Raw genomic sequence first — 25,574 nt, forward strand, 5'->3', positions numbered from 1 at the left:
AGTGTTACTACCCTTTTGGGCCCCCCTGCAAGGGTATTTTTTTTTTTTTTTTTATACCCACGGATAGGTTTTACCCGCAGGCACGGCTTTGCTTAGCTTTAAATAAAGTGCATAATGTTTAGAGCTTGCATTGCCTTTTTTTCTTGATAACCCTTCCATATTCCTACTAAAACAATATTTTTTTTGAAGTCTTGCCCTTTTGGAGAGCTTTTCTATCAATTCCTGTCCTTTTGACCCCTTGTCACAAATGAAAATGTTCCCCATGGGGAGATAGTCAGTAATTAAAAGACTATAAAGGGATATAACCCTTCTCCACACCATTTGGACTTTAGGCTCTAACCATACAGAAGCAGACATAGTTCAGCATTGGTAATATGCTGAGAGAGAATGCAGTAATAGCTGTCATTAGTGGTTTGGTTTTAGATAGGTCTTACAAGCTCATCCCGGAGTCTCTATTTTTTTCCTTTCCTACAGTGCTTTTACATATCTTGGTACCCTCACACTGAGATTATTCTAGTCCTTACAATTAGATTATTCTGGTCACATAAGGAATGGACTGCATCTGTGCTGTACATAGATATTTCTATTTATTTGCTTCCTATAAGCAATTTATTGAAGACAGACCTAAATATCTTTTTTAGGCTTCGTTTTTCAGCTGGCCGGGTTTCTCTTCTTCAGTAAATTAACGTTTTATCTCTTTCACAGCCAGTGATCCAGAGTTAGAAAGCTAAGTAAATATATTTAATTTAAACGCTTTTTGCCAAACTATTATTAATGTTCTGTGCACTGTTTGGTGTGTGATAAACAAAGCACGACCATCTAAGATGCCCTAAATGTTACATACTGGGTTATCTGTACCAGCAAATGTTCGGAATTGCTTAATATTCATTAGACTCTGCTCTGAATAGAATTAAATCTTCCAACCGTGACAGGTGCCACAATATGGTTCACATCTCAAGAAACTTCTTTTTTTTTGTACGGAACTTTACCTTTGCTGAACTACTAATAAAGAATTTCTGACGGCAGGCCAAGCTGTTTCCTCTCAAGCAATATAAGCACAGCAGGGCTCCTGAGATAAGTGCTGAGCAGTGAAAATTAGTTCCTCAACACAACACAAATAAATATTAAAAACAACACATACAGTTTGTGAATGACTTTTTTTTTTTCCTCCCTCAATTTAAAATCTCTACACTTTTTCTGTCTTCATTATTTTACAGCAATACTTCTTCCAGTCTGACCAAGCAGGACATTAATCTTGCATTCTTGAGTTGATGTGTTTGAAATGCACGGCATGTTTGCTGTTTTGATAGCAGCATTGCACCAGTGGTACTTTACATTCGCAGCGTCTGACACAGCTAATGATGGCTGCTCCCCAGACGTTTATGGAGCTGTTTGTTGATTTGTGTGCTAGTAGCATTCACGAGTAAAAGATTAATTTTCTTGCCGTGGATTTCCATATAATTTCTGTTGATGTTGTAACGTTAGACCTAAATATTAAAGTTTAATAGACAATATCATTGACTAGCAAAGCATAGCCCTAGATACAGGATTGAACCGTAATGGGGGGATTATTGCAAAGAGGCAAAAAGTATATATTCAAAATAAGATAGTGGTATTCTCAGCATGGAGTTCCAGACTGCATACATAGGGGCTAAATTATTAAAGACGGAGCAAAGGGAAAGTAGAGCTATAAATGTATTACAGGTCAGTGCAAACATTTGTCTAGGTTTTTTTTTTTCAATACTTAATGAGGACAGTTAGATGACAAGGAGAAAGCCTCGCCACCTGGAAAAGCATCCTTTTTATAGCCTACATAGAAAGAGATATGTATTGTTAGGACAATATGTGAAATTCAGAAATTTGCCAGTGGCTCATTTGGTGTAAAACAAAAATACAAATTAGTTACATACAACATGTTATTCTGCCTTTTTCACTGGACCTGTATTTTTCCCGAACTTTCTCATCAGATGCATCCTTCTGATTCCCTTAGATGTCTAAAACATGCAAAGGAGCAAGCAGGTTTGTATCATACTTAGTGGAGCTATGTCTATAATAAGCATTTTTTGACATTGTACAAAGTCCAGCCTTTAACGTTGTTTACTAATGATGGCAATTTTTGATAAATTATAATTGTATGATATAGGCATGGCAAAGGGAAGTAATAAATTAGCCTTAAAGGAGAACGTCACTCTACAGCAATCTACATTTTGATATCCCCCATCCCCCCCACACACACATAGACAGACACACACACAGTGTGTAGCTTTTTTCCCTAAATGTAACAGTTATATAAAGCTTTCTACATTAAAGTGTCTTGTTCACATAGCATAATTTAAAAAAGTATTTAAATATTCCTGGTTAAATTTTTTAGGGCGTTTTAGTTGCTTACAAATCCTACCTAGCTTATGTTAGCTATGTAATGATAAGGAGGGGGCTATGGAACATTGTGTTTACTCTAACCCTGCTTATAAAGTGCTGGAAGATTTTATCATCAGTTGTAAACTAGATTTGAACACTTTCTGTCCTCACAAAGCGTTAAAGACTTAGAAGGATTGTATGTTAATGAGGGGACGCTTAAACTGTCCCTCTACATTCACATTCAAAGGACTCAGAGTAACCTGGAATCTGCTAAATAGTAATAAGTATATATTTTTTAATTATTTTAGGTATGTTGTGTGAAAGGGAACACATAACAAACAAAATGGTGTTTTCGAATTTTACGCAAAAATAGGTCACACGACCATCCTTGCTCTTTTCCTTTTGGCTTGTGGGAGGAGTCAGGCGGAGCCAGCACATCACTGCTGTGCTGCCCCCTCATGCGATGTGTTTTGCCACGATTGATGCATTTTTTGCATTTTTTTGCCTTAAAATGGAATTTCAGGTGTGTTCCAGTGCGTTCGGATGCTTTTGCATGTGTTTTTATGTGTTCGGTGCAGCTAAAATTGGGCAAGCAGTATTTTTTCTGGCTGCATTGGAATAGACTGCATCTGGTGTGAACTAACCCCAACTGTAAACAGTTACATTTAGACAGATCACACTGCATAACATAAGCTTGTGGTTCTCAACCTTAGTGAGACCAGGGCCCAGTAAAGCCTTCCATGCCTCAACAGTAAAAAAAATACAATAAAGGTATGGAAATACAAAATGTGTATTTAAATTGTATTATAATGGGAGTATTTAGTCAAACATATGAGTTTCTGTAATTTAAATGTATACATGGACAAAAATGACTTAAGCCTATTTACAGCTTTATTTTTTTCTCATTCTCGCGCTTTCTTTTTCTTTCCCTCTCTCCTTTTTTTCTCTCATCCTCATTTTATCTAACTCTGAATCAAATTGTACGTAAACCTAAAATAAAGTAATCACATAATTGCCTTCCTTAGGCTCAGTCTAATCATATAATTCCAGATGTTATATTTTCAGTTGGAAAACATTGCTAAATACCTAGTGATCCTGCCTGTATCTTTGCCTACGTGGCCTTCTGTTTTATGCTGACAAAGCTAAGCACAGACTGCAAATCCCATGGGGGTGTTTTGTCAGCACTCCATGACGTGCTCCTGCACTGGGACTACAGGATGAGTTTGAGAATGCCTCCTGTCAAGTCATGCTGTCACCACAAACTAAACCAGCCAAGTGTTGTTTAGCTTGGCTGGATGCTGCATCTGTGCCAATGCTAGAGAGATGTTGGTGACGTTACCACCAATAAAATTAGAGGACGGCACATGATAGTTTATATATATTTGCTGTTCTTGATTTATAGTGCCTAGTAGCTGTTGTATTTGCACTGGCACTGGTGCAGATAATTATTGTGTAAAATTAGAGGACTACTGTATTTTAAAGTAATGTTTGGCATTTTAAATGTGTAACCAATCAGACACTTTGGAGCTGAAGCCAATCAGGAAAATCTAAAGCTGTCAGGTGCTTCACAGTGTTTTGATGGTTACGGCTTGTGTTTACACATTACTCCCAGGGAACTGCAGGACCATGGCTATTTCATTAATTCCAGCTGTCATTTCTCACAGCAAGTGCCTCTCTGACAGGGGCCTGAATGGACAGGCAACACAAACATACTACAGGGGTTCCAGCCACATCTGCTCTTGGTCCTAGCCTTCCCCGAAGCTGTGGCTCAGAAGGAGGGAGGCCAGTGGTTGAGAAGTTCTGGGCACCACATAGAACACAGTACCAGCAAATGACACCCCCTGTTGTGCAGGGGGCGGATCAAAGACAGTCATTGTGTCTTCTTGGAGACTGGGTGTTTGCAGATAGGAAGTGTGCCTGTTGCAATGCTCTTCAGTAAAAATTCAGAGGCACACAGTGAGAGCAGGAGAAGAGGGGAACTTATCAAAGCAACACAGTTTTCTCACTAAATACCAGATGCAGAAGCAAATGAGAAAGCAGGTGATACTGAATTTTTTCCTTCATTTTAAGTGACTAGGGATCAATCCCACATATGTAGATATGTTTACAAACTACATCTTTCAGACTGAATACGGAAAAACTACAATGGAGTGGATATAAACTATCAAAAGAAGCAAGACCACAAACACTTTTAACATATTGGAGAGTTTTATGAATACCCTTAAGAATACTTAAGGCTGCTGACACTGAGTTGTTTGTATTTAGTGCATTAAGAGCATATAAGTCCGTAATTTTCCCCTTGTTGAAGAATGTTTGGGCCATGAGTTAGAGTCAGGTGTTAGACCAAGAGTAAGTTGTGGGACTGACCAAGGGGAACTCTGAGTTTTCCTGCGGAGGGGTTAGAGGACTTGCCATGGTAGAGTTTGCAAATTTACTGCAAACCGAAGAGAATGCCTTTAGAAGGGCCCCCCATAGTGAGGTGGGAGAATATAGAGGCAGGGAGGCTTTGCAGGAAGCAGGTCCAGGAACCGATTGGGATGTCTAAGAAAATGTGTTAAATGTTTATTTTGAGGGTACATTCACATGTTCTTGCACACTAAAATTGAACATTTTAGCATGCTGATCGGTGTCCATTCTATGACAGTGCCATGTGTTGTTACAATGCACACAATTTCAAACTTTTATTTAAAATGTCAAAGTTACATTTTATTCACATTTTACTGTATTGCTGTGACCGGTGCTCACTTCAGGTGCGCCCCAGTGTGTTGCGAAAAAATGCAGCATGTCCACATTTTTCCATAACGTACTGCCCAAATATGCTAACTTATACCACCTAGCCTGCCTGTTCATCCAGTGGTTCAAAAGCTTATACTTTTTATTGCTCTGACTTATTATTGCAAACATTTTAATAGCTTATGAAATCCAACCAAAACAATAGATAAATATTCCCCAGGCAATCACTGCTTACCATTGATTGAAAAGGTTTGTAGCGATAGTGGATCCTATTAAACCTGTACAGTTACTGTAAGGCTTTCATAATATTTTAAGGGTTAATGTTATCTTGGGCTTTATAATATATGATGTTGCGTGTTGGCTTTTGTAACTCCTGGAACACCTGCCTTCTTTCTGTCCATTTTTGGAATAAGCTACATCAAACTCCTGTTAAATCTATATGACATCGCCAGTTCCTAGAAACAGAGATTGAGAGTAATCCTCAGAACACAGAATTTGTGGCTTTCATAGAGCTCTATGTAGAGTGCTAAATTAAAGCACCATGTTCTTCTCACAATCAGCTCAGCAGTGACCTTCAGCAGCCATCTAAAACATAAATAGGATGCAGGAAATTGCTGCAGCTGATGTAGTCACGCAGTTTATCTGTATTTGTGTGCAGAAAGGTGAAAGAATGATCTCTGAGGAGTGATCTTCTGATTCAAAGTTGCTGCTTTCCTTCCAAACAAGAACATTAATTGTAAGTCTGCATTCCATTGGGCTTATGTGATAAGGCAGTGAAAAGAGCAATGATTTTGTCCAAAATGCAATAATATGTATCAACCAGTTATTCTAGTTTCAGTTTACCATATCAGTTTATTGAGAGAGGAATGTTGATGTTGCAATAGGATAAAACACTTGGCACGTTGCACACAAATGTTGTTGCACCCTTCCACCTTTGCCTGCCTTTCTGAATAATATAGTAAAGTTATAAAGAATATGTGCAAACATATCGATCTTGTCAATGTCTGGCCTGCCTAAGGCCACACATTGTTTACATCCTGTATTGCCTTATATTTCTATAGCTTACTTTCCAGGTCCCTATGCATGTTCCAGGCCTGACCTTGGAGAAGAATGGCTGACCTGTGTTTTGCTTGGTACATGCCTCTGGGATGAAAATTATTCTCCATGACTGGTCCCAAAGCATGTTCAAGGACTTGGGAGAGGGTCAGATATAAACACTGGACAGGCTGGGCAGTGTTTCGTTTGTGTTTAGCTTGGAGCAAGCATGGGGTTGACATTATTCTCAATGTCTGGTCCCAGGGCATGCTCAAGGACCTGGGAGAGGAGCTGATATTAACGCTGGGCAATGGGATGATGTTAACATATGGGGTCTGTAATTCTATTTATACATTTTATGAGGTAAGAGGGTGGTAGGGTATTTTTCAAAACTGCAGTTTCACTTTAAATGTGACACTCTGGGAATCCTCTGTGAGGTCTGTGTCCAGTTATAATACTAGAGTCAGTCATAGTAGACAAAAACACATAACCCTCTAGATTTAACTCTAGATTGGGTTGTCTGAGCATACCTAGTTTGTAATTGGAAATTTACCAAAGCACTCTCTCATCACCCACATCACCACTTTTAGCATCATTGTTGTGGAAGGCTACAGTTTATCGGGAACCACACATGCTCATAGCCCTCTAGTCATAAAAACACAAGGCCATATACCAAGTTTACTGAGCTGGTTTTATTCAGTTTCAGTATTTTCCTATGCAAAAATTAAACTGTCAAACGAAAGAAAATGAGAAAAGCCAGTTATATTAAATACTGGTAGATATGTACTAGCAAACACGGCTGATAAAATCACAAGATCAGGAAAATTGCCGACAGAGCAGATTTTTCATTAATAGCTCATCTCTAGTGGCTTGCTAGGAAAAATGCAAGTTTTATATTTGATATTATATGGAGTGAAGAGTTAGTTTAACTGAGCAACAGCAAAAAAATAGCTGGGCAGTAACAAAAATATTAACTAGTATTAACTAAAACAAAAATGATATTCATTATATGAAAGTCCAGAGCCGAGCTCTTCAAAGCTCCTCATAAAGGTGAAAGGGAACAATTTTTATTCTGAGACTATGGGGTCTATTCACTAAGCTGCCGAAGGATCTAGCCGTGGCTTCGGCCGATCCTTTGGCTAGCTTCGGCCCCATGACCCCTTCGGTTCAGTAGAACCGAAGGGGTGCTGTTCGGGCTACGGGCGGGTACAATGCTAGTTGACTATTGCAAATTGAAATAGCCAATAGGAATCTAGCAATGCACTCCAATGGGCAAAAACGTTTTTTTTTTTTAAATTTCTATTCTGACACGACTCTGTGTCAGAATAAAGAAAAATCAGTGTTTCTCTCCTGGGCGGCCGGGAGCGAAAGGCTCCCAGAGCACCCGGGATATTTTTTTTTCTATTGCCACCGGACAATAGAAAACTATTGGGCGGAGCTAGCTGTCACTGCTAGCTCCGCACAATCGTTTTCTATTTACTTTTTTCAACTTTTTAAACTATTTTTCTGTTCTGCTCGGTCCCTCTGACCGAGCAGAACAGCCGAGCACGTGCGGTGTCATGTCAAAACTGGAGCAGACAAAATCTGGAGCAGTTGCCCATGGAAACCAATCAGCTTATCTCTTCACTTTGTTCTGTTAAGATTTGAAAATGAAAGGTGGATGCTGATTGGTTGCCATGCACAGCTTCTCCAGATCTCTTCTCCAGATTTGATAAATTCCCCTCAGAGACTGTTAAGCAAGGGGAATATGTGGACACTGATTTTAGAGACACACTTGAGAAAAGCATATTTCTCTCACGTCTTAGCATTCTACTGGCTGTGCCTTTTCTGTTATGCTCTGTACAGCCTAATCAAACTTGATATGATATCGTTTTTAAAAGGTTCATACACTGAATCTCATTTTGGTTGGTTACAATGTCAGTATGTCAACAACAAAATTGATGTATTGTACGGCATTTTACAATGCCCTCAGCTGGAAAGTAACACTATATTCATGATTTTGGCAGGGCAAGCTGGATATTTAATCTGGTAGTTTTCCTGTTACAGTCTTGTAGGTAAATCCTGGTCTCCTGCCAAACTGAGGTGGTTCCGTATTTCTGGGAAAGGGACGGTCTCTGGAATGATTACCTGTTTAATCCTCTTCTGTTAGTCTAGATGCATATGTGTCCTGGATTGTATGCAATGACAATAGCAAAACTGAGACTGGAAACAATTTTCACAAACCGAACAAGTAACAGAGTTTTTTTTCTTTTTGTTTTATTATTGCATTTCAAAAACCACTTCTATGAAAGAAGATTTCAAATCCTGTGCGGGATTTACTGCTTTCTGTTTATAATATCATGTTTGTTTTACAACAAATTATGTATCATTGTTGTTACTGTTATGGTTTATATTTTTGTCTTACATATCTATACTTGTTTGTGTGTTACAGAACCTTAAATGGTAGAAAGAAAATTGGAAGTATTGAAGTGAGTTTGGTGAAGATGGGGGAGATACAGAATGGGGAAGCGGATCACATCACGACAGACGCACAAGGACAAAAGGTAGTAACCATCTTGGTGATGTGCAATTGTTTGCAGTCCTGTTTTAGGCATAATTTTTCACTGACGGTAACATGCATGCATTGATAGGCGTTTATAGAACAATTGTAAATGCATGTACATGTAATGATTTTAACATGGTATAATTTAAAGCAGCATACAGTTTAGCTTTATTAGATACCCTGGGTGATTAGATACTCTGGGTACATTTAAACACATGTAAATTAAGGTACATTTAAATTTAAAATAGTTCAAACTCAGGAAACTAATGTGAATATATCCCTTTAGTCTTTTTTTTTTAAACAAAAACACAAGAAGGAGGATGGGTTTGCTACTTTCTTGGTGCCACTTTGTTTTTTTCTGTTTTTGGAACTCAGCCACAGTAAGTTGTTGCTCGGTTTCTGTCCATTCTTAAAAATGATGTTGGTCATCTGGTTTATAGGGGTTCACATTATTGGCATGTAGTGTACTGTATCTCCAGGATATTTTTTTTTCCTAAAGTGTATATGTAGTGAAAACATTTTATTAGTTTTGGATAGAGTAGGGATTAAGCCAGGTTCACACCATATTCCAGACCAGATCTGGAATGCGGTGCATTGCATTTTGCCTCGTTCCGGAGTGTTGTTTTATTGGTTTTTGTTTTTTGTTTTAGCTTAAAATGTGTTCCAGTGCGGTTGCATGCATTTGTATGCTTTTTTATGTGTTTACTTGTGTCCCAGTGCATTCTAGACCAGAGAAAATTAGACAAGCAGTATTTTTTTGGAATGGTCCGGAACGGACTCTGCTGGTGTGAATAGATCCTAGAAATACCTTAGGGATACATTAGGATGCTTTTTTGGTCCAGGAACAAACTGTTCTGGTCTGGACATGATCTAGTGATGGTGTGAACAAGACCTTATACTCTTGCTTGTTTATTTTATTCTGTGTCCTGTTGAGCAAACATCACATTAATTTCTGTCATGGAGATGCAACTGGAGGTTAGGAAATTCCCCAGTTGTCATCAGAACAAGTGTCTCCATTGAAAGGTTTATCCTAGCCTCTTTTTCTAGTGAAAACTGTTAATTTTGGATTTCACATGGGAGCTATACAAGCAATACACCTATAGATCGAGCTCCGATCTATAGCAGCCCACACTGCCGTGAGTTCCATTGCAGTGCGACTTAAGTCATGACTTAATGACTGAGGACAAATGTGGGTCCTGAGGTTACACAGGTTAAGAACCACTGCTTTTTACAATTGCAGAGGCTGGGACTGCTGATGGGTTTGCTAGAATGTGATTGTTCTGATTGACCAGGTTGATCATATGATAAAGCCAGTTTTATGTAAAAACTGCTGTCATCATAAAAGTGAACTCTACCCAAAAGTGACCTCTACGTTTTGCATAGCTGCTTAAATATTTGTTTACATGTTTAAGAGATCAGCCCAATATAAACAATCTTTTTGAATGTGTTAATGTATTAAAACTGTGTTTTTTTGTTTAGCTTGTTATTGTATTGGCACAAAGGGGCAGAAATATTTGCTCACTATATACACAGAGGGGTCTATTCACGAAGCTGCCGAAGGATCTGGACCGTAGCTTCGGCCGATCCTTCGGCTAGCTTCGGCCCCAGGACCCCTTCGGTTCAGTAGAACCGAAGGGGTGCTGTACGGGCTATTCACAATAGCCCGTACAGCTCCCGATCATGGCCGAGCGGCTCAGTCGAGCCGAATGCATATGCATCGGCTCGGCTGAGCCGTGCTGAAAGCCGAAGCTAGTACCAGCCTGAAGTGAATAACCGAACAGTGTTCGGCTCACTTCAATTCAGGTCGGTCATTCACTCGGCTGCTTACGGCAGCTTAGTGAATAGACCCCAGCCTCTTGTTTCTGTGTAGCTTGCTGATGCTCCTATATCATTACATGTCTGGCAGACAAGGTCTCTCTCCACTGAAAATTAGATTTGATCATGTAGACAAATTGATTAATCTAACTAAGTTTGAACTGTAAAGAAACATCTACTTTAAAGTGAACCTTTCTTAAATGCGGGCAACTTTGACTAAGAACAAAATGCATAAGCAGAGGTTTCCTTTAGTAAAGAAGCAATTAGTAGATCCAGAGATATAAACAGCTGAAATTATTTGCAGGTCTGGACTTTTTCTAATAAAAGTGGATCTTGAGGCTTCTCCCTTCAGTATCTTTGTCCTTTAATGTGACATGCAACCTTTTTGGCCAATAGGAAGTCTTGGAAAGCTGCAGGGAATGGGGTCAAGCTCAACTTTCACAGTAAAACATGATATTTGCACATTGATTCAGATGCCTACATGTATGTCTCTGAATATTCTAATCATTTGATATACAGTTTTCCCTGAAGGTAAAATCTGTGTATGTATGTTTTTAACATCAGGTTCAGTTTAAGAGGTAATAGATTCTGGTGATTAAGTTCACAGATGTTACCCAGAATTGAAACATCAGTTTTGGGTGGACTTTAAATGTTCTGCCTTTTTAGATTTTATTTCTATACTGCGCTCTCATTATCATTTCTCTCCAATGTGACTGATCTTTTTTTTATTATTCTACTCTAATATTTCCTAGGTGTCAAACTTTAGGGAAAAAAAAGTGCTCATTTCTTATTATACTGTCAAATGTTGCTTTGATTTGAATTATTCAGACCTGAATATCTGCAAAAGGAGAATATCTAAAATTATGCTCCAGCTGTGTTTTTATCAATAGGTAAAATGTTCTTCTTGGGCACGTATCTTAAAAATATTTTTCATCAGCTGAGCCAATTTGCATAGCAATTAGATTACAGACGATAATAAAGATCATGCTTTGCTACACCTGCTTGCATATATATCTTTTCACAAAAAATCACTTTGATTCATGATCAAGTACTGTATATGGTAGAAGTCTATGAGCATGTTGAGCTTTTGAAAAACATTTTACCAATCAACCAACGCTTCAAAGATTTACAATAAAATATAGAGATTGAATTTTGAGCCCATACTGGAAACACAGTTATTATACAATATGTATTTATATGATACAACTATATGTTTTCTGAAATAAAGGTGACATATGGTGCACAAGAAAAGTACCACTGAATATTTTAGAGAAATATCCAATTTTGTTTTAAAATTTATTCCACAATTAAAAATTAAACCTCAAGATTCAAACTTTGATTTAAACATGATAAACATTGAGCACAGTCTACCTGCTCAGTATGACCGCGCGGTAAGGTAAAAACAAACAGTTGATCCATGTTTTAACTTCTCCTTGACTAAAGTGCCTTTGCACTCATGAGCTTATTTATACCAGCTAATGCAGAACTTAGATCTAAACATACGTTGCGGTAATTGCTATGGCCCTCCCCAGGCCGTTGCTTTGTTTACATCCTTTGAAAATATCTGTTGTCTTCCCTGACCGTGTCTGCGCAATTTGGTTCCACAAAGATGAATAGGGCCATCTCTTCAGCATCTCCAGTCTGCATTAGGTAATATAAATATGCTTTGAAGAGCAAGGGCACGTTATTGGAAAGTGCACTTATTCTTTAAAGTGAACCTCCTCCCCTTTTAATAAACAACATTAATAAGGCAATATGGAAAAACAGAAATGTTATTTTTGCTTCTTGCCTCTTTAGTGTCTATTTCCCAAACTTCCAATGCTTCATCCACCCCATGCTGGAAATTCCATGCCACCATTTTAAAAATATATGCGTCAACGGCGGCTGGCTTCTTCCTTTTCATTCATAGGGCCGGCCCACTGACGACTACTGCACCAGATCTCGTACATGCTCTTTATAAAATCTGGCAAGATCTGTTTATGTTTCACTGTCGCCATGGTTTTAGCAATGTGAGCATCATTATGCCACCTGACACTTTGGAAAAGTGTAAGCAAGAAACTTAAAACATTTATATGGACTTGTTCCTAAGATCCTATGAGATTTTGCAGTTTACCTGACAGAGCTCCCTGGAAGATACTGGTGACATAGCCTTCCCAGCGGGTAGCTGAGAGGCACTGGCTGTATCACCAAAAGCCAGAAGTAGAAACAGAAGTGTAAGTTTACAGAAAGAATGCTTACTTTACATAGAACTGTACAGTGTTTACTATTCAGCATTCAAAGCAGTGAGGTCTGCTTTAAAATAGTCTTACCAAAACTCAAGTGTCCTGTGAACATAATTTTGTTATGAACTACGCAAAGAAAAATTAAAGTTTATAAATAATGAATCTGAGCTCCTCCAAAGCAGGAAGTGCCAAGGGCACTTCACCCAATCAGCTACGAGCCAAGCATTCCCCACCACACAACTGTATACAAAGGGATGGGATGCTTGTGCTGATATCAATTACCTAATATGGCCACATAGCCATATTAGGTAAATATAGGCAAATAGGCATATAGCCATGTAAGTTCAATGATATCACTGCATCTTGCCCCTTTGCTTACGTCCAGCTAAGGCCAAGGAATACCCAACCAGGAGCTGATGTGGCACGGAAGGAGCTTCCTTCTGTGTTTGGGAGGGGCTCCTTACGGGTTCGGATTAACTCAGGTCTAATACGAACCAGAGCTCATCCCTAATTGTAATGCCCTTCTGATGAAGCCCCGGTGTGGGAGTGGGTGAAACGCGTCATAGGTGTTTAGTAGAGGTTCTTTTAATGTGGCTGCATTGTTGGAGGCTGCCCTGTGATTTGCCTGATATACCCTTCATGGGTTACTTCTACCCTACACATTGAATTACCAGAACATATTGGAGGTCCGTCTATGGAAAACCGAGGACAAAGACGCTGCGGCTTCAGTAAAGGCTTATATCTCCAAAAAAGCCGAGACAAGGTCATCTCCTGAATCCACCACAGCTATCATTACAGCTTTTGTTATATCTGATGACTACATCTTTTTGGATCCCTGTATCAGTGCATACAAAAAAGAGGATATCGAATTACTCCACAGTGATTTAGCAAGGAAAATCTTTTCCACCTACATGGTATCTCATGATCTGGATTCAAAATTCCATGGAATCTACATTGGAGTTCAGTTAAGGCATTGATTTATAGCTATCAGCTCAAAAGCCGAGATACAACTACATCTCCTGTACTACCTACATTCTGCAAAACAGATCCAGTCGGAGTAGCAGTAACATCATTATTTCTCTTCAAACCGGATTCTAAAACGAGGATAAATCTCATTGTGAGGTAGCATCCATCTTTTATTACACATTGATGATGGCTGTTCGTTTTTTCTCCCTTTTTTCTTTTTCTTTTTCCTCAATATAAATTTTTTGACTACAGAGCTCCTTTTTTCGTATATATACAGACACTATCTCCAAAGTTAATTTACTGGTTAATACTATTATATCATATTTACTATAGAATTAAGGCCTTTCCAGGGCATGCCCTTACTGTTTGTTCTCTATAGCATTGTTTAGTATCTTTAACAGAATGCAGCCATATACATATGTTGGTCTATGTCTTGTTGTTATCTTTTGATATATGTGTTATACATTTTTAAATTCCTATAATGAATATATATTTTTATAAATTATTTTGCGTACACTTTGAAAGAATGGTGGGATCCCCTTTTGGGGAAATTTGTGTTTTTTTTCTAATAGATAAAGGTTATTCAAACAGGTGTTTTCTACCCCTATTGTTTGTTGGACAATCAAAACAATCTTTGTTGCATGATTCTATGGCCCCTTTATGTGATCACATCTACCATGTTGACTGTTATTCAAGAGGATCTCTTGGTCTCTAAAGTCAGGGGTGACCTACACTTGAGTAGTTTATCAGCTAAGAGGGCCTTGGACAAGCATTCTGTGTAAATAATCTTAATGCCCATTGTTTCCTTTACAGAGATCTATTGTTTTACTGAGGAGTACTGTAAAATGTTGTCTGAAATGCATTGTTTTCCTGTCTTTGCAGTGTGCTTTGGTGTGCGAGTGTTCGTCACCTGAAACATTAAGTGGGATTGACAATCTGCCTCTACTAAATGCAGGTATGGTGTGATGTACGCTTCCTAGTGCCTATTCTTGGTCCTTAACACCCAACTCTAGCCAAAACTACTTTATCTAAATAGCTTTTGATAAGGCAGGGAAGAATTAGAATGTCTGTTAGGCTGTTAACGATGTCTTTATCTACACTGGGGTGGATGTGAGGGGAACACATAGCACAGAAAGTACCTGTCAGAGGTTTAAACCCTGTATCTTTACATTTGAAAGGGATTTTGTTGCTATGTGCTTTTTTTACAGTCTATCCACAGCAAAAACAAAAACATTTAGGCTGTATGTGGGCTTTAAAGAGTTGGTCTACCTAAAATTGATATTTCCATGTTGGTTATACACACATTTTTTTCTATGGATTATTAAACCAGATATTTTTGTTATTATATTTATTGGACTACAGTCACAAGTTCTTTGTACTGTCAGGTCTGCCCTCTTGCCATGGCATTTACACCTAAAACTACAGAGGTGAGAACAGAGCCAGGGACAAGGCAGGGAGGTCTCACTGCTGGACTCCTCAAGAGGTATAAGAAGCCATTAGGTGACTTAGCCCAGCAGACCCCATCTGTAGTATGAAGTATTACTTTTGGGTAGAATGATCCTTTCAAGCCTGTATCTGACTTTAACAGATTGGCTTTCCTTTGTTTTGTTAAAAGAAGTGACTGTGATACAGTGTAGGCTGGGTGGAGTACATCCCGCCTATTCTCGCCGCGTTTTGATTCAAGCACATTTTCCACATGAGCTTTGATGTTATGAAATAAATACTGTGACCACTTCTGACTGTGGTTCCTATACTAGCATACTGGGAATTCTGCCAAGCTGTCTATTGATATATTGGGATCTATTTACGGAAGAAGTCTGTGAAGTCAAGGAGGTCACCATTACGTTAGATTGAAAAATATCTCATTAACAAAAATAATATTAGATTGAAAAATATCTCATTAACAAAAATAATATTAGAAGAATGCTTCATTTATGTTACAGATTAACTAACCAACACATTTACTATGGAGAGACACGGGACACTAATTCAAGCTTTTATTGGTGTTAAAGGTTGAACTCCAGCCTTTCTTTCAGACGTGTGCAGTTATGCAGACACCTGTTCTGTTCTAAAATGTATTTGTCTGGTTTCACTGCACACTGCAAGCTTCTCACAGTGTGCATCAGACGTGGCAGCAAGTCAGATAGAGTCCACCTCTCTTCCTGGCAAGAGGATGTCTAGCATCAACTAGCCCCTTGCTTGTCCAGTCCTACTGTCCCTGTTCTGCCTCTTTAATTACTTGTATTTCAGTTCTTTCAATCATGGAGACTCAGCATTACATGTGGGCATTACTTAGGGCATTCTTTATACAGATGTACTATGCCCGGAACATCAATTTCTCCAGACTGGCATCTACCGAACAAGGCATGTTAATATTTGCTTAACTCCTCCCAAGTACCAGCCCACTACTTGCATCGGGCCCGAGTGCTCTTGAGATGAGTATTGAGGCAGGGTGCTGTGGTGTTCCAGGAAGATATGTACAACACCCTGCTGGCAAAAGAGATCTCCTTCAGACCAACTGAAATCCAAATAGGAGATGAAGCAGTTGCTATCCTCCTTCATCTCACACCCTTAACAATCACTTATATTACATCTACTGAATGCAGCTTAAGCCTGCATCCAACTCTATTGTGAGTAGTATGGCTAAGTAAAGTAAACAAAATCAAAACCATGGTAAATATCATGGTGGTGGTGCGCCATAAAAAAGAACAATTCTATAAAATTCTATTTTCCCTTCTACACTATTGCTCGAAGGCCACTCAAACTTTCTCTGACAAAGATGTGACATGATGTAATGCACACAGGCTCAGGCACATTAGAGACTCCAATGTATGCATAGGGCATTGACCTGTCTGTACATTAGACCGGTATTGGATGTTCCATGTTCACTATATCATATTATTATCTCAGTCCTTTGAATAATCAAAATAAAGAACTAAAAAAAAGCATATGAGTACCAGAGCACTGCCACAGGGCACATGTGCCAATGCAAAGTAATTTTCTAAAAAATACAGTTCAGCGGAGAGACTGTCTTTTCATGTAGCCTAAATAACATGCTTAACCTCTTGCCGTCCGCCCGTAGTAAAAAAACGGACGGACGGCACTGCAGCATCTGCGGGTTGCCGTCTCCAGACGGCAATTTTTTTCTGCTCGCGCGCGCCCCCTAGCGGGCACGCACGGGCAGAAAAGACCCGCTAAATGCACACACCCGTTACCGGGTGTTTCACATATAGGCGATCGGCGGGTCCATAGCATCAGTCAAAGTACCGCAGCGCTGAATACTGAAAAATGGCCTGGATGGGAAGGGGGTTTAACACCGCGGATGTCAACTGGTTAAGGAATGCCTTAAAGCTAAACATGAAGTTATAGAACAGGGAGGACACAGAGCATGTCCCCCTACTTTGTGAACCATACCAGGCCACATGCCTTTCAACATTGGAAAGGTACCTTGTCGGGGGGTTCGGGGGTAGCAAAACCTTCCCCCTTTGCATGGCACCTTGTCCTAATGTTGAGGGGACTAGGGCCTCATCTCCACATTTTGTTTCCCCAATGGATTATTCTGTTGTATAGATTATTTCTGTTGTCAGAAATTGGTTGGTTAGTATGGCTAATTTCCGAAATCGACATTTGACTATGTTTGATGAGGTATTCAAGCTATAATCGAACAAGGGTTTGTGGCAGAAACGAAGATTTCCGACCGAGAATTAGGTGTATGACCACCTGTAATCTTGCCACGCCACTCAATCACCTCAAATTTACAGATCCATGGAAGGCTTCTGTTTGTAAACTGTTCAAGGGTGTGGGTTGACGTGTTTAAAGGGTAATTCCACTTTCCCAGGTGAATTTGGAAAAATAGAATTACTCCCTCCAATCTAAGCCTTCCCCCACCTTTTAAATTGCAGCAAATGTTTCTTACCGTCTGCAGCTGCTGGTGTACTATCTGTACTCTGTACGCAGCAGTGCAGCCCTGCACTGTGTATTTTAAAGTACGCTTGCAAGTTGCTTGTCAAGTCTTGCCATGGGTCTGTCTCCACTCCATAAACATATGTACTATTCTTTGTATTGCAACACAGCTGATCTCATTCAACTAAGTGAGTTGAGTTTTTAAAATAAAAATCGATCATTACAAAATGGTGAGAATGCTATTACTAACCCGCTTCTAAAGATACCATAGTGCTAACCCTATTAGGTTCAGTACAGTCTGAGTCATTGAAAAAACACAAAAGAAGGGGCGCCTTTCCTAGTGCAGTATCGTTTATTCCAAAAAGACAGGCATAAAAGTAAAGTGACAGGTACTCACAATACTGAAGATTAAAACAAGCTGTAGAACAATAAGAGGATCCGGATAGCGTGTCCTGTGTAAAGCACTGAAGTGTTGATGCGTTTCCGGGGCACGCCCCCTTCGTCAGGACGTGGTTAATCTTCAGTATTGTGAGTACCTGTCAGTTCACTTTTATGCCTGTCTTTTTGGAATAAACGATACCGCACTAGGAAAGGCGCCCCTTCTTTTGTGTTTTTTCAGATGTTCCAGTTCCCTTGACTGTTTTGGGGCTGCACCTCGCATATGTGCTCACGATTCCTTCCCTGTTAGGGAAAAGGATTGTCCTTGGCGCTTTCAAACCAAAAACTTTTCAGTCTGAGTCATTGACCTAGGACAAGTGTGCAGAATTCCCCTTTCTGCGTGAAACTTGACAGCTGGGCAATTAACATTTCCGGAAGGAGATGTCTGCATAGGTTCACTTGAAATGTGACATGTTAAATGAGTCCTGTTGATCCTGTCGTCCTGCTCCTATCAGTATACCCTCTTTATGTTATTGGAGGCAAAAGACATTAAAAGAGCTAAGAGTTACCTGACGTTATATGCACTGCAGAGGCTGGGTCATTGCATATCACCAACAAACTGATTATATTGTACTGTGGAAAATGAACACCATTCTTGAACATGGCCTCTATTTTAAGGGGCCATCTGACCATCCTCATCTGTAGAAAGGGTGCCAACATTTACAAATGGACAAAGACATGTGCTGCTAAGTAGTTGTTAGTAGGATGTAGTGCGTTTTCAAACCAATGCAAAGGCAGTAAAACATGTTTGACGTACATTACTGCACGCATTTAATACACACTTAGGTACATCATGCACGTTAATGTGCATTTTTGTGCATGTGTTATGCAAAGTGGATAAAAAACATTTAAAAATAGTGAATATTTCAGGGTGTATTTTTGTGTGTTTACCATTCACTTGAATATGTCTGTATAGTCATGTAAAGACAAAAGAAAATAACTGCTACCAGTAGAATTGTTTATTAACCCCTTCATGATGTGGGGACGTACACTGTACGTCCCGCCACGAAGTGCCTATATGACTGGCCACGTACACTGTACGTGACCAGTTATTTGAGGCTCTGTAATGCCGGTAACCTCTGATTCTCAGTGGCTACCATTCATTAATGAATGCCTCAGTATTGAGGCATTCATTAATGAAATAGTTAATCTTTTGTAAAAGCTTCTTTCTTTCATTAATGAAAGAATGAAGCCGTTACATACAAATACCGGATCGCTAAGTAGCGATCCGGTATTTTACAGCTGAAGATAGCAGAGAGGTAGCGGATTGAGTCCCCTCTCTGATATTTGTTTTGACAGCTCCATAGACTGGCCTGATGTTTATGATACATTTCAGGCACAGGAATATTACAATGTATCTCTGTGCCTGAAATGTATCACTTCTGATTGGCTGGGCACGATCAAAAACCTTTAGTGAGATCTGATTCTGACATGCTGTCAGGGTCAGTCTCTAAGGTTATTGTTTGCTGTAATTTATCACGCAGTCATAGTGACTGCTTGATATAAACTGACAAAAAAAGTGTAAAAAAATAAAGTGTAAAAAAAGAAAATAAAATTATATATAAATATATTTTTATACTATAATTATTATAAAACATTTCTAAAATAATAATCATTATCAAAACTTATTTTTTCCTAATTGTTTTATATTTTATTCGAACTAAGTTAGGTACACATGTTTGATATAATTATATAGCCCTACCTGTCCTCTAAAAAACAATATATAATGTGTGGGTACATTTAGTAAGAAAGTATATTACAGCCGTGGAAGAATCACACAGCAAGAATGTAAAAAGTGTCAGTCATTTATGAACAGAAACTGAAAACAAGCTCAGTCATGAAGGGGTTAAAGCAGTAGAAAACAGTTCCACGGTTTGAATAGGCTCGGTTAAAATGAACAGTCTTTATACATAAATCAGGTTTTCCCTTTTGGCAAACAAATGCAGAGAAGCGGCAGACAAGTGTAAAACGGCTAGTACTCTCAGAGGACCACAAGGCACTACAGTGTGCATTGTGGAAAGTTTACTGAATTGAGTTGTTTCTATTGCCTACTGTAATTTAATTAAGCTTAAAAGAACAGAAAATATTTACAGATTATAGAATCCGAACATGCAGAAGAACATAAAATCACAACTGAGCCAGCCCTAAAATCATTGTTACACTGTTATCTCTAACCAATGGAATACTTATATTTACAAAGAAAGCAGCTCTTCATCAGTCAAATGGAGAGGTGAAATTCTTGCTTCATCCAATGAAATGGCAAAACATGATGGATTTGTGAAGTCGAATCCGATTGCAATCCTAATGGATATACAGTATGTCAAATCATTTTTGGGATTACAGATATTTTTGTTTTTATTCCTAAAAACAGCAGTTGTGTCTAAAATAGAAAACACATTTGTTTGACAGTATTACAGGTAATGGATAACCAGTCATGACTGAAAATTTCCAAAGAACTGAACAATCAACAAACATATAGCCTAGTGAAGTGAAGTTCATTCCAATCAGCTAATCATGTAGGAAAATTCCTATTTTATTGAATTTCCTTACACATGTGTGTACTTCAAAGGAGAACTATGGGGTTAAGTCTTTTCCCCATAGTTCTCCTTAGGGTAACGGGAGGACACAAATTAGCGTCCTCCCGTCACCTGTAGCTCGCGGTATACTGAGACGCCGCAGTATACCGTGAGCAGCTGCTCGCGGTATACTGAGATGCCGCAGCTGAAGCGGATCCCAACAATTGTGCCGGGATCCGCCCAGCTGCGTGACTGACAGCTGGCTCTGCCTATCTAGAGGCAGAGCCAGCTGTACCCGCCCCCTCCCCCATCCGTTCCACCAGTCAGCGCTGGCGGATCGGAGCGGGGAGGGGGGAATCCAGCCCCTCCCCTGTCACGGCAGAGAGCCGTGACAGGATTGAGAGGTGAGCGAACGCCCATATGTGTTCGCTCACCTCCCGATCTACTGAGCCGACCTGTGACAGTCTCATTGTCACAGGTCGGCTAGAACTATGAGGTGAGTGAAAAGCACTCACCTCATAGTTCTCCTTTAAGGTAAACTGAACAAAATAGATGTTCCACTTTTTTTTAGCGAACCAACCTATTGCGACTCGTGATTATGTTTGTGTGTAAAAGCAGTCATATACGGACAGATATCCATAGCTACAATGGAAGGTCAACATTAGCATTGCCTTTAAAAGTGGAATCTTTTTGTCCTTTATCACATTTGTGTCTTCATGTAGATGCTCTTTTGACTGTACATTCTTAACCAATTGCAGGTACAATAATTTAATCCAATTTGTCCTAGTTTTTTGCCAAATCCAGCAAATAATGAATAATTTACATGTGTCACAAGTCATACCCCATGTAGCCACACCAACATATTTCTGCAATTTTCTAATCTCACTAAAGAATAAGCTGATGTCACATCTTGTTTCACTTTCTCATCATCCCCCTGCAGTGTGCATGCAGTAGGCTTCTCCTTTACACTGTGCTACGTCTTCGGTTTCTGTCTAAAGGACTTTCCCTTCCCTGCTGTCCATAGACAACTTTATATTGCCTCCTTCTTGTATCTCAGCTACAAGGTGCTGCGATAGAGAGGTTATCATTTGCTACAAAGTATATGAGTAGATACAAACACTCCTCGTGCCTACTTTTGCCACCCCTGCCTGTTTAGCTTTTTTAAAAGGACCACAGTTTCACTTTACGGCTGCCTTCCCAAAATCGTATTCCTGAAAGGATTTGGGATTTGTACTATATTTTATCATATTATTTGTTAGTTTGCTAGCTTGTTTCCAACAAAGTGTTGTGCAATCTATAATCTTTTATTAGTTTTCATTGTATATAATTTACTTATAAATAATATATTAGTTTGGTCCTGTTTTTATTTATTTTGAATGCTGTGCAGCGTAACATTGATTAATGATCCCACTTATTCATAGTTACACACCACTGCAAATATTTCAAGATTAAGTGGATTAAATCTGTAATATTAAAATGTACAGAGATGATTTATATAATGCCATAATCAACAATCAGATGACAAATATTGTTTGAGCCATGAAAGCAAAATAATAGCAAGCTGAAAATCCCAAACCTTCTCCTGAGCTAATTTATAAAAAGCAAAGTGAAACTATATGCTAATCATAAACTAATTTGTAAGCTGGTCTTGCAACAGCTTTATATATTTTACATTGGAGGGATTAATTTTTCAAGTGCACTCATTTCTAAAACAAATCTGGATAATAAGTGCAGAGTACACTATAGCCTACTTGAGAGGAATTTCATCTTAGTGGCTCTAGTGAAAAAGCAAATTCAAGTCACTTATGGCACACGCCATACAGAGCAACAGGATGAGCAAGCAGTCAGTGCTACATGGTTTTGTTTTTTAACACTTGTCTCTAACTCCACCACAGCCAAGCATACCATTCAGTTAAATGAACGGTGCTAGCCTTCTGGTTTATTTTACTTCACTTGTGCTTAAAGTGTTATTAATGTCATAGGGTTTTAAAGCTATTTCAAATGCGGATTGTTTAATCATTTTACTTTCCTGCAGAATCAGCTGGTCCCCTGTGTGTTGGCCCTGATATTCTGTGTTTGTGTTGTGTATACATTTATAAAGTAATATACATTTGCAGAGCTATTATTAAAAACATAAAATTGGCCACTTTTACATTGCCCAACGTTTTGAAGTCAGAAAGAGGGACATCTTAGAACACAAAACATGTAGGCAAAGGAGGGACAGTCCCTCCAAATGAGGAACAGTTAGAGAGCTATTGTCACGTACCTTAGAGGAGTCTGAAATGTCGAGGGCGTTCCTTTCTCACTTCTCTGGTCCTGGGGCACCTGGATGGGCACAGGAGCAAGGGGGCACAGAGGGGCAGGAGTGCCAGCAGTAGATGAATCCGTTGAGCAGGAGATGCAGAGATGGGTCAGGTCAAGCAGCCAATGGATAAGCAGAATAGTCAGGACTGACCGAGGTCATCAATGTGCATGTAACGCAGTACAGAGGATGAGGCAGGAACAACGTCAGGAACAAGCCGAGGGTCTAATCACTGGAGAGAAGCAGAAGGGTCAAGCCGAGCCGGGTCAATAAGAGATAAACACTTCAGGAACAGGATACAGGAACACAGGGAAGCTGACAAATCTGACATCAAAGGAGGTCTGCTAGTCACAGCCTTAAACAGCCCAGAGGGCGCCAAACATTGAAACAATACGTCGGCACGCGCCCGTTTGCACGAACGCGTGCAAGTTCACGCAGAGACGCTGCACCTGATACAGCTCTATGGGCTGCACCAGGCGCATGTGCAAACCGCGGTGTAAGAACTCTGGCTCCGGCTTCATGATAGCTATGCACTTTAGGTATTGGCACATGCACATTTGACTTTGCAGTTCTACCTTGGTAATAGCTTCTGCTAGAGATAGTGTTGCTCGCTATGGTGAAAGCAGCTGTCAGTAATCATTAAAATGGTTCTCAGATTTGGCTGCAGCTTAAGCATGCATGCAGCACTGAGCAAACTGTTACTGAGTAATTTTACCTACAGTCACCATAGAACACAATTTGCTATATGCTGAATGGTAAAAATAAACAAAAAGCACTCACAGCACCTTTTCAGTGGAAATAGTATTTGAAGGCCGTTCATTCATGTAGCAACACGTCAAAAATATGAAAACAATTGTTGCTTACCTTTTTACTTTTTACTACTTACTTTTCCGCACATGTGAATGAGGCCATAGTGCGGTTTCTTCAATGTGGTTCCAAAGGTGGAAATACACTTTGAGTGTTTTATAAAGTGTATCTATAGCCAAAACATTTTCTTAGTTGTGAATAGAATATGGAAGAGTTAGAATCCCTCTCAGATTTTACTTCTGTTTAATCACTCCATACCGCACTGACTTTTTGTATGACCCCTACATAAGGATGAGTGCACAGCTAGACTTTGGTGCTTTATAAATCCAATTTAAAAAAAGAACAGCCAGCGCACCAGGTGAAAAAAACAGATGATAGGTTTACTGTTTTACATATCAGAAAAATACACCAAGTTTCAAGTGGAGGAGGACCTCTTTTTCAAGGTGACAAGTAGAAGTAATAAGAGTAATCACAATCACAACATATATACACATACCAGTTGAACACTTATTGGGTAATCAGCTGCACCCCTTCTGTTCTTCATGTATTGGCCCAGCACATTGTTACCATAAAGCGAATAGAGAAATAGGTAACCAAATAATGCCCCGAAAAATTTAAAAAGTGAAGTAAAAAAATGGTAACAATCTTAGAGAAAGCCAACACCTACCTGCATCTGCCCTGCAATCACCAATCAGGATGGAGAGCTGAGGTTCTGTGACATGTGTGGAATTGGACCTCTGCAACTGCCTGCATTTCACCTAAAACTGAAAATGTGTTCCGCAGACTGGAAGCATCCATCTACACACGTGCACACTTTCTAATACAGTGTCTATTGCCCAGTGAAGGATCAGACAGGGTTGCCGGGCAACAGGGGACGCTAGCAGGAATAATAAAGAGATTAGGTATGGATCAAGATATGGGGGCTAGACAAACAAAATTACCATTCCACAATGCAATGTGATAAAAACTAAACACTAACAACAATCTCTTGTAAAGTATAGTATAAAAAGAAGAATAAACTGTCAACAAAAGAGAATGGTAAGATCAGCCACAAGAGGAGCTACAAACAATTGATGTTCAGCCTCACAGTGTGTAATGTGTGAATCCAATAGGAGTCTTGATGGAGCGTGTGTCTTTGTTACCAACAAGGTAGGGTTTAGGAATATGGGCTATGACCATGTCACGCAATTCATGTGTTTGGTGCTGTGCTTCTACGAAGTGCACAGCAACCAGCTTGTCACGATTGATCGGTTTGTTCAGACTGTAGAGATTGTGAACACGTATGTCACTGCTGTGTTTTTGGAATCTGCATTTAAAGAGAACTATAGTTTTGCCAATGTACAAAAGCAAACAAGGACATTTAAAGGGTTCACCTTTATATCAATTGTCCCAAAAAAAACACATTCTAGCTTCTGTAATATATTAAAAAACAGCCCTTCAGTTGTAAAAAGATGCTCAATTTCCAAAGAATACTTGTAGACTGTGTATGGCCTCTCCCCAGCCTGTCTGTAATACTTCTAGAGTGGATGATCCTCCCCATCCTGTCTTAATGGTAGGACAGGTTGGTCATCGGACATGCGGCCTGATCAGCAAAGGAACTGTGCTCAGCATTGTGTGACAGAGGGAGAGAGCATGCACTGTGAACGCCCAGGGTTTTAACGAACCAGAGCGCTCATTTTGTACTGATGGGGCCCCACATCCAATGGCCAGCCCATCCCATAGGTATACCTTTGAAATTAGGAATTTGTCTTATTTTACAGAAGCTGGAATGCATAGATATAAAGGTGATGCAAAGGTTAATTAACCTTTTTACTAAAGATGCACAAACCACTTTAGGAACATCAAGTAATTTGTCTCTATTTAAGCAATGCTAATACATTTAATTTTTAATGTCAGTCATGCCATTATTTTTATGAAGCTGCAGTTACAGTTATATT

The 25,574-nt window shown here is 39.4% G+C and overlaps 1 protein-coding gene across 1 annotated transcript in view; it reads left to right on the top strand.

The window, feature by feature from the left end:
- Positions 1-25,574, top strand: part of INPP4B (inositol polyphosphate-4-phosphatase type II B) — a gene marked incomplete at its 5' end in the record, with an annotated part of 263,520 nt that overhangs the window by 71,527 nt on the left and 166,419 nt on the right. The window contains 2 exons of the mRNA XM_018563411.1: positions 8,558-8,669; positions 14,554-14,626. Coding sequence (XP_018418913.1) covers positions 8,558-8,669; positions 14,554-14,626 — 185 coding nt within the window. The remainder of the gene's footprint in view (positions 1-8,557; positions 8,670-14,553; positions 14,627-25,574) is intronic.

The sequence above is a fragment of the Nanorana parkeri genome, unplaced genomic scaffold (genome assembly GCF_000935625.1).
Source record: "Nanorana parkeri isolate BGI_ZX_2015 unplaced genomic scaffold, ASM93562v1 scaffold662, whole genome shotgun sequence".
Taxonomy (NCBI): domain Eukaryota; kingdom Metazoa; phylum Chordata; class Amphibia; order Anura; family Dicroglossidae; genus Nanorana; species Nanorana parkeri.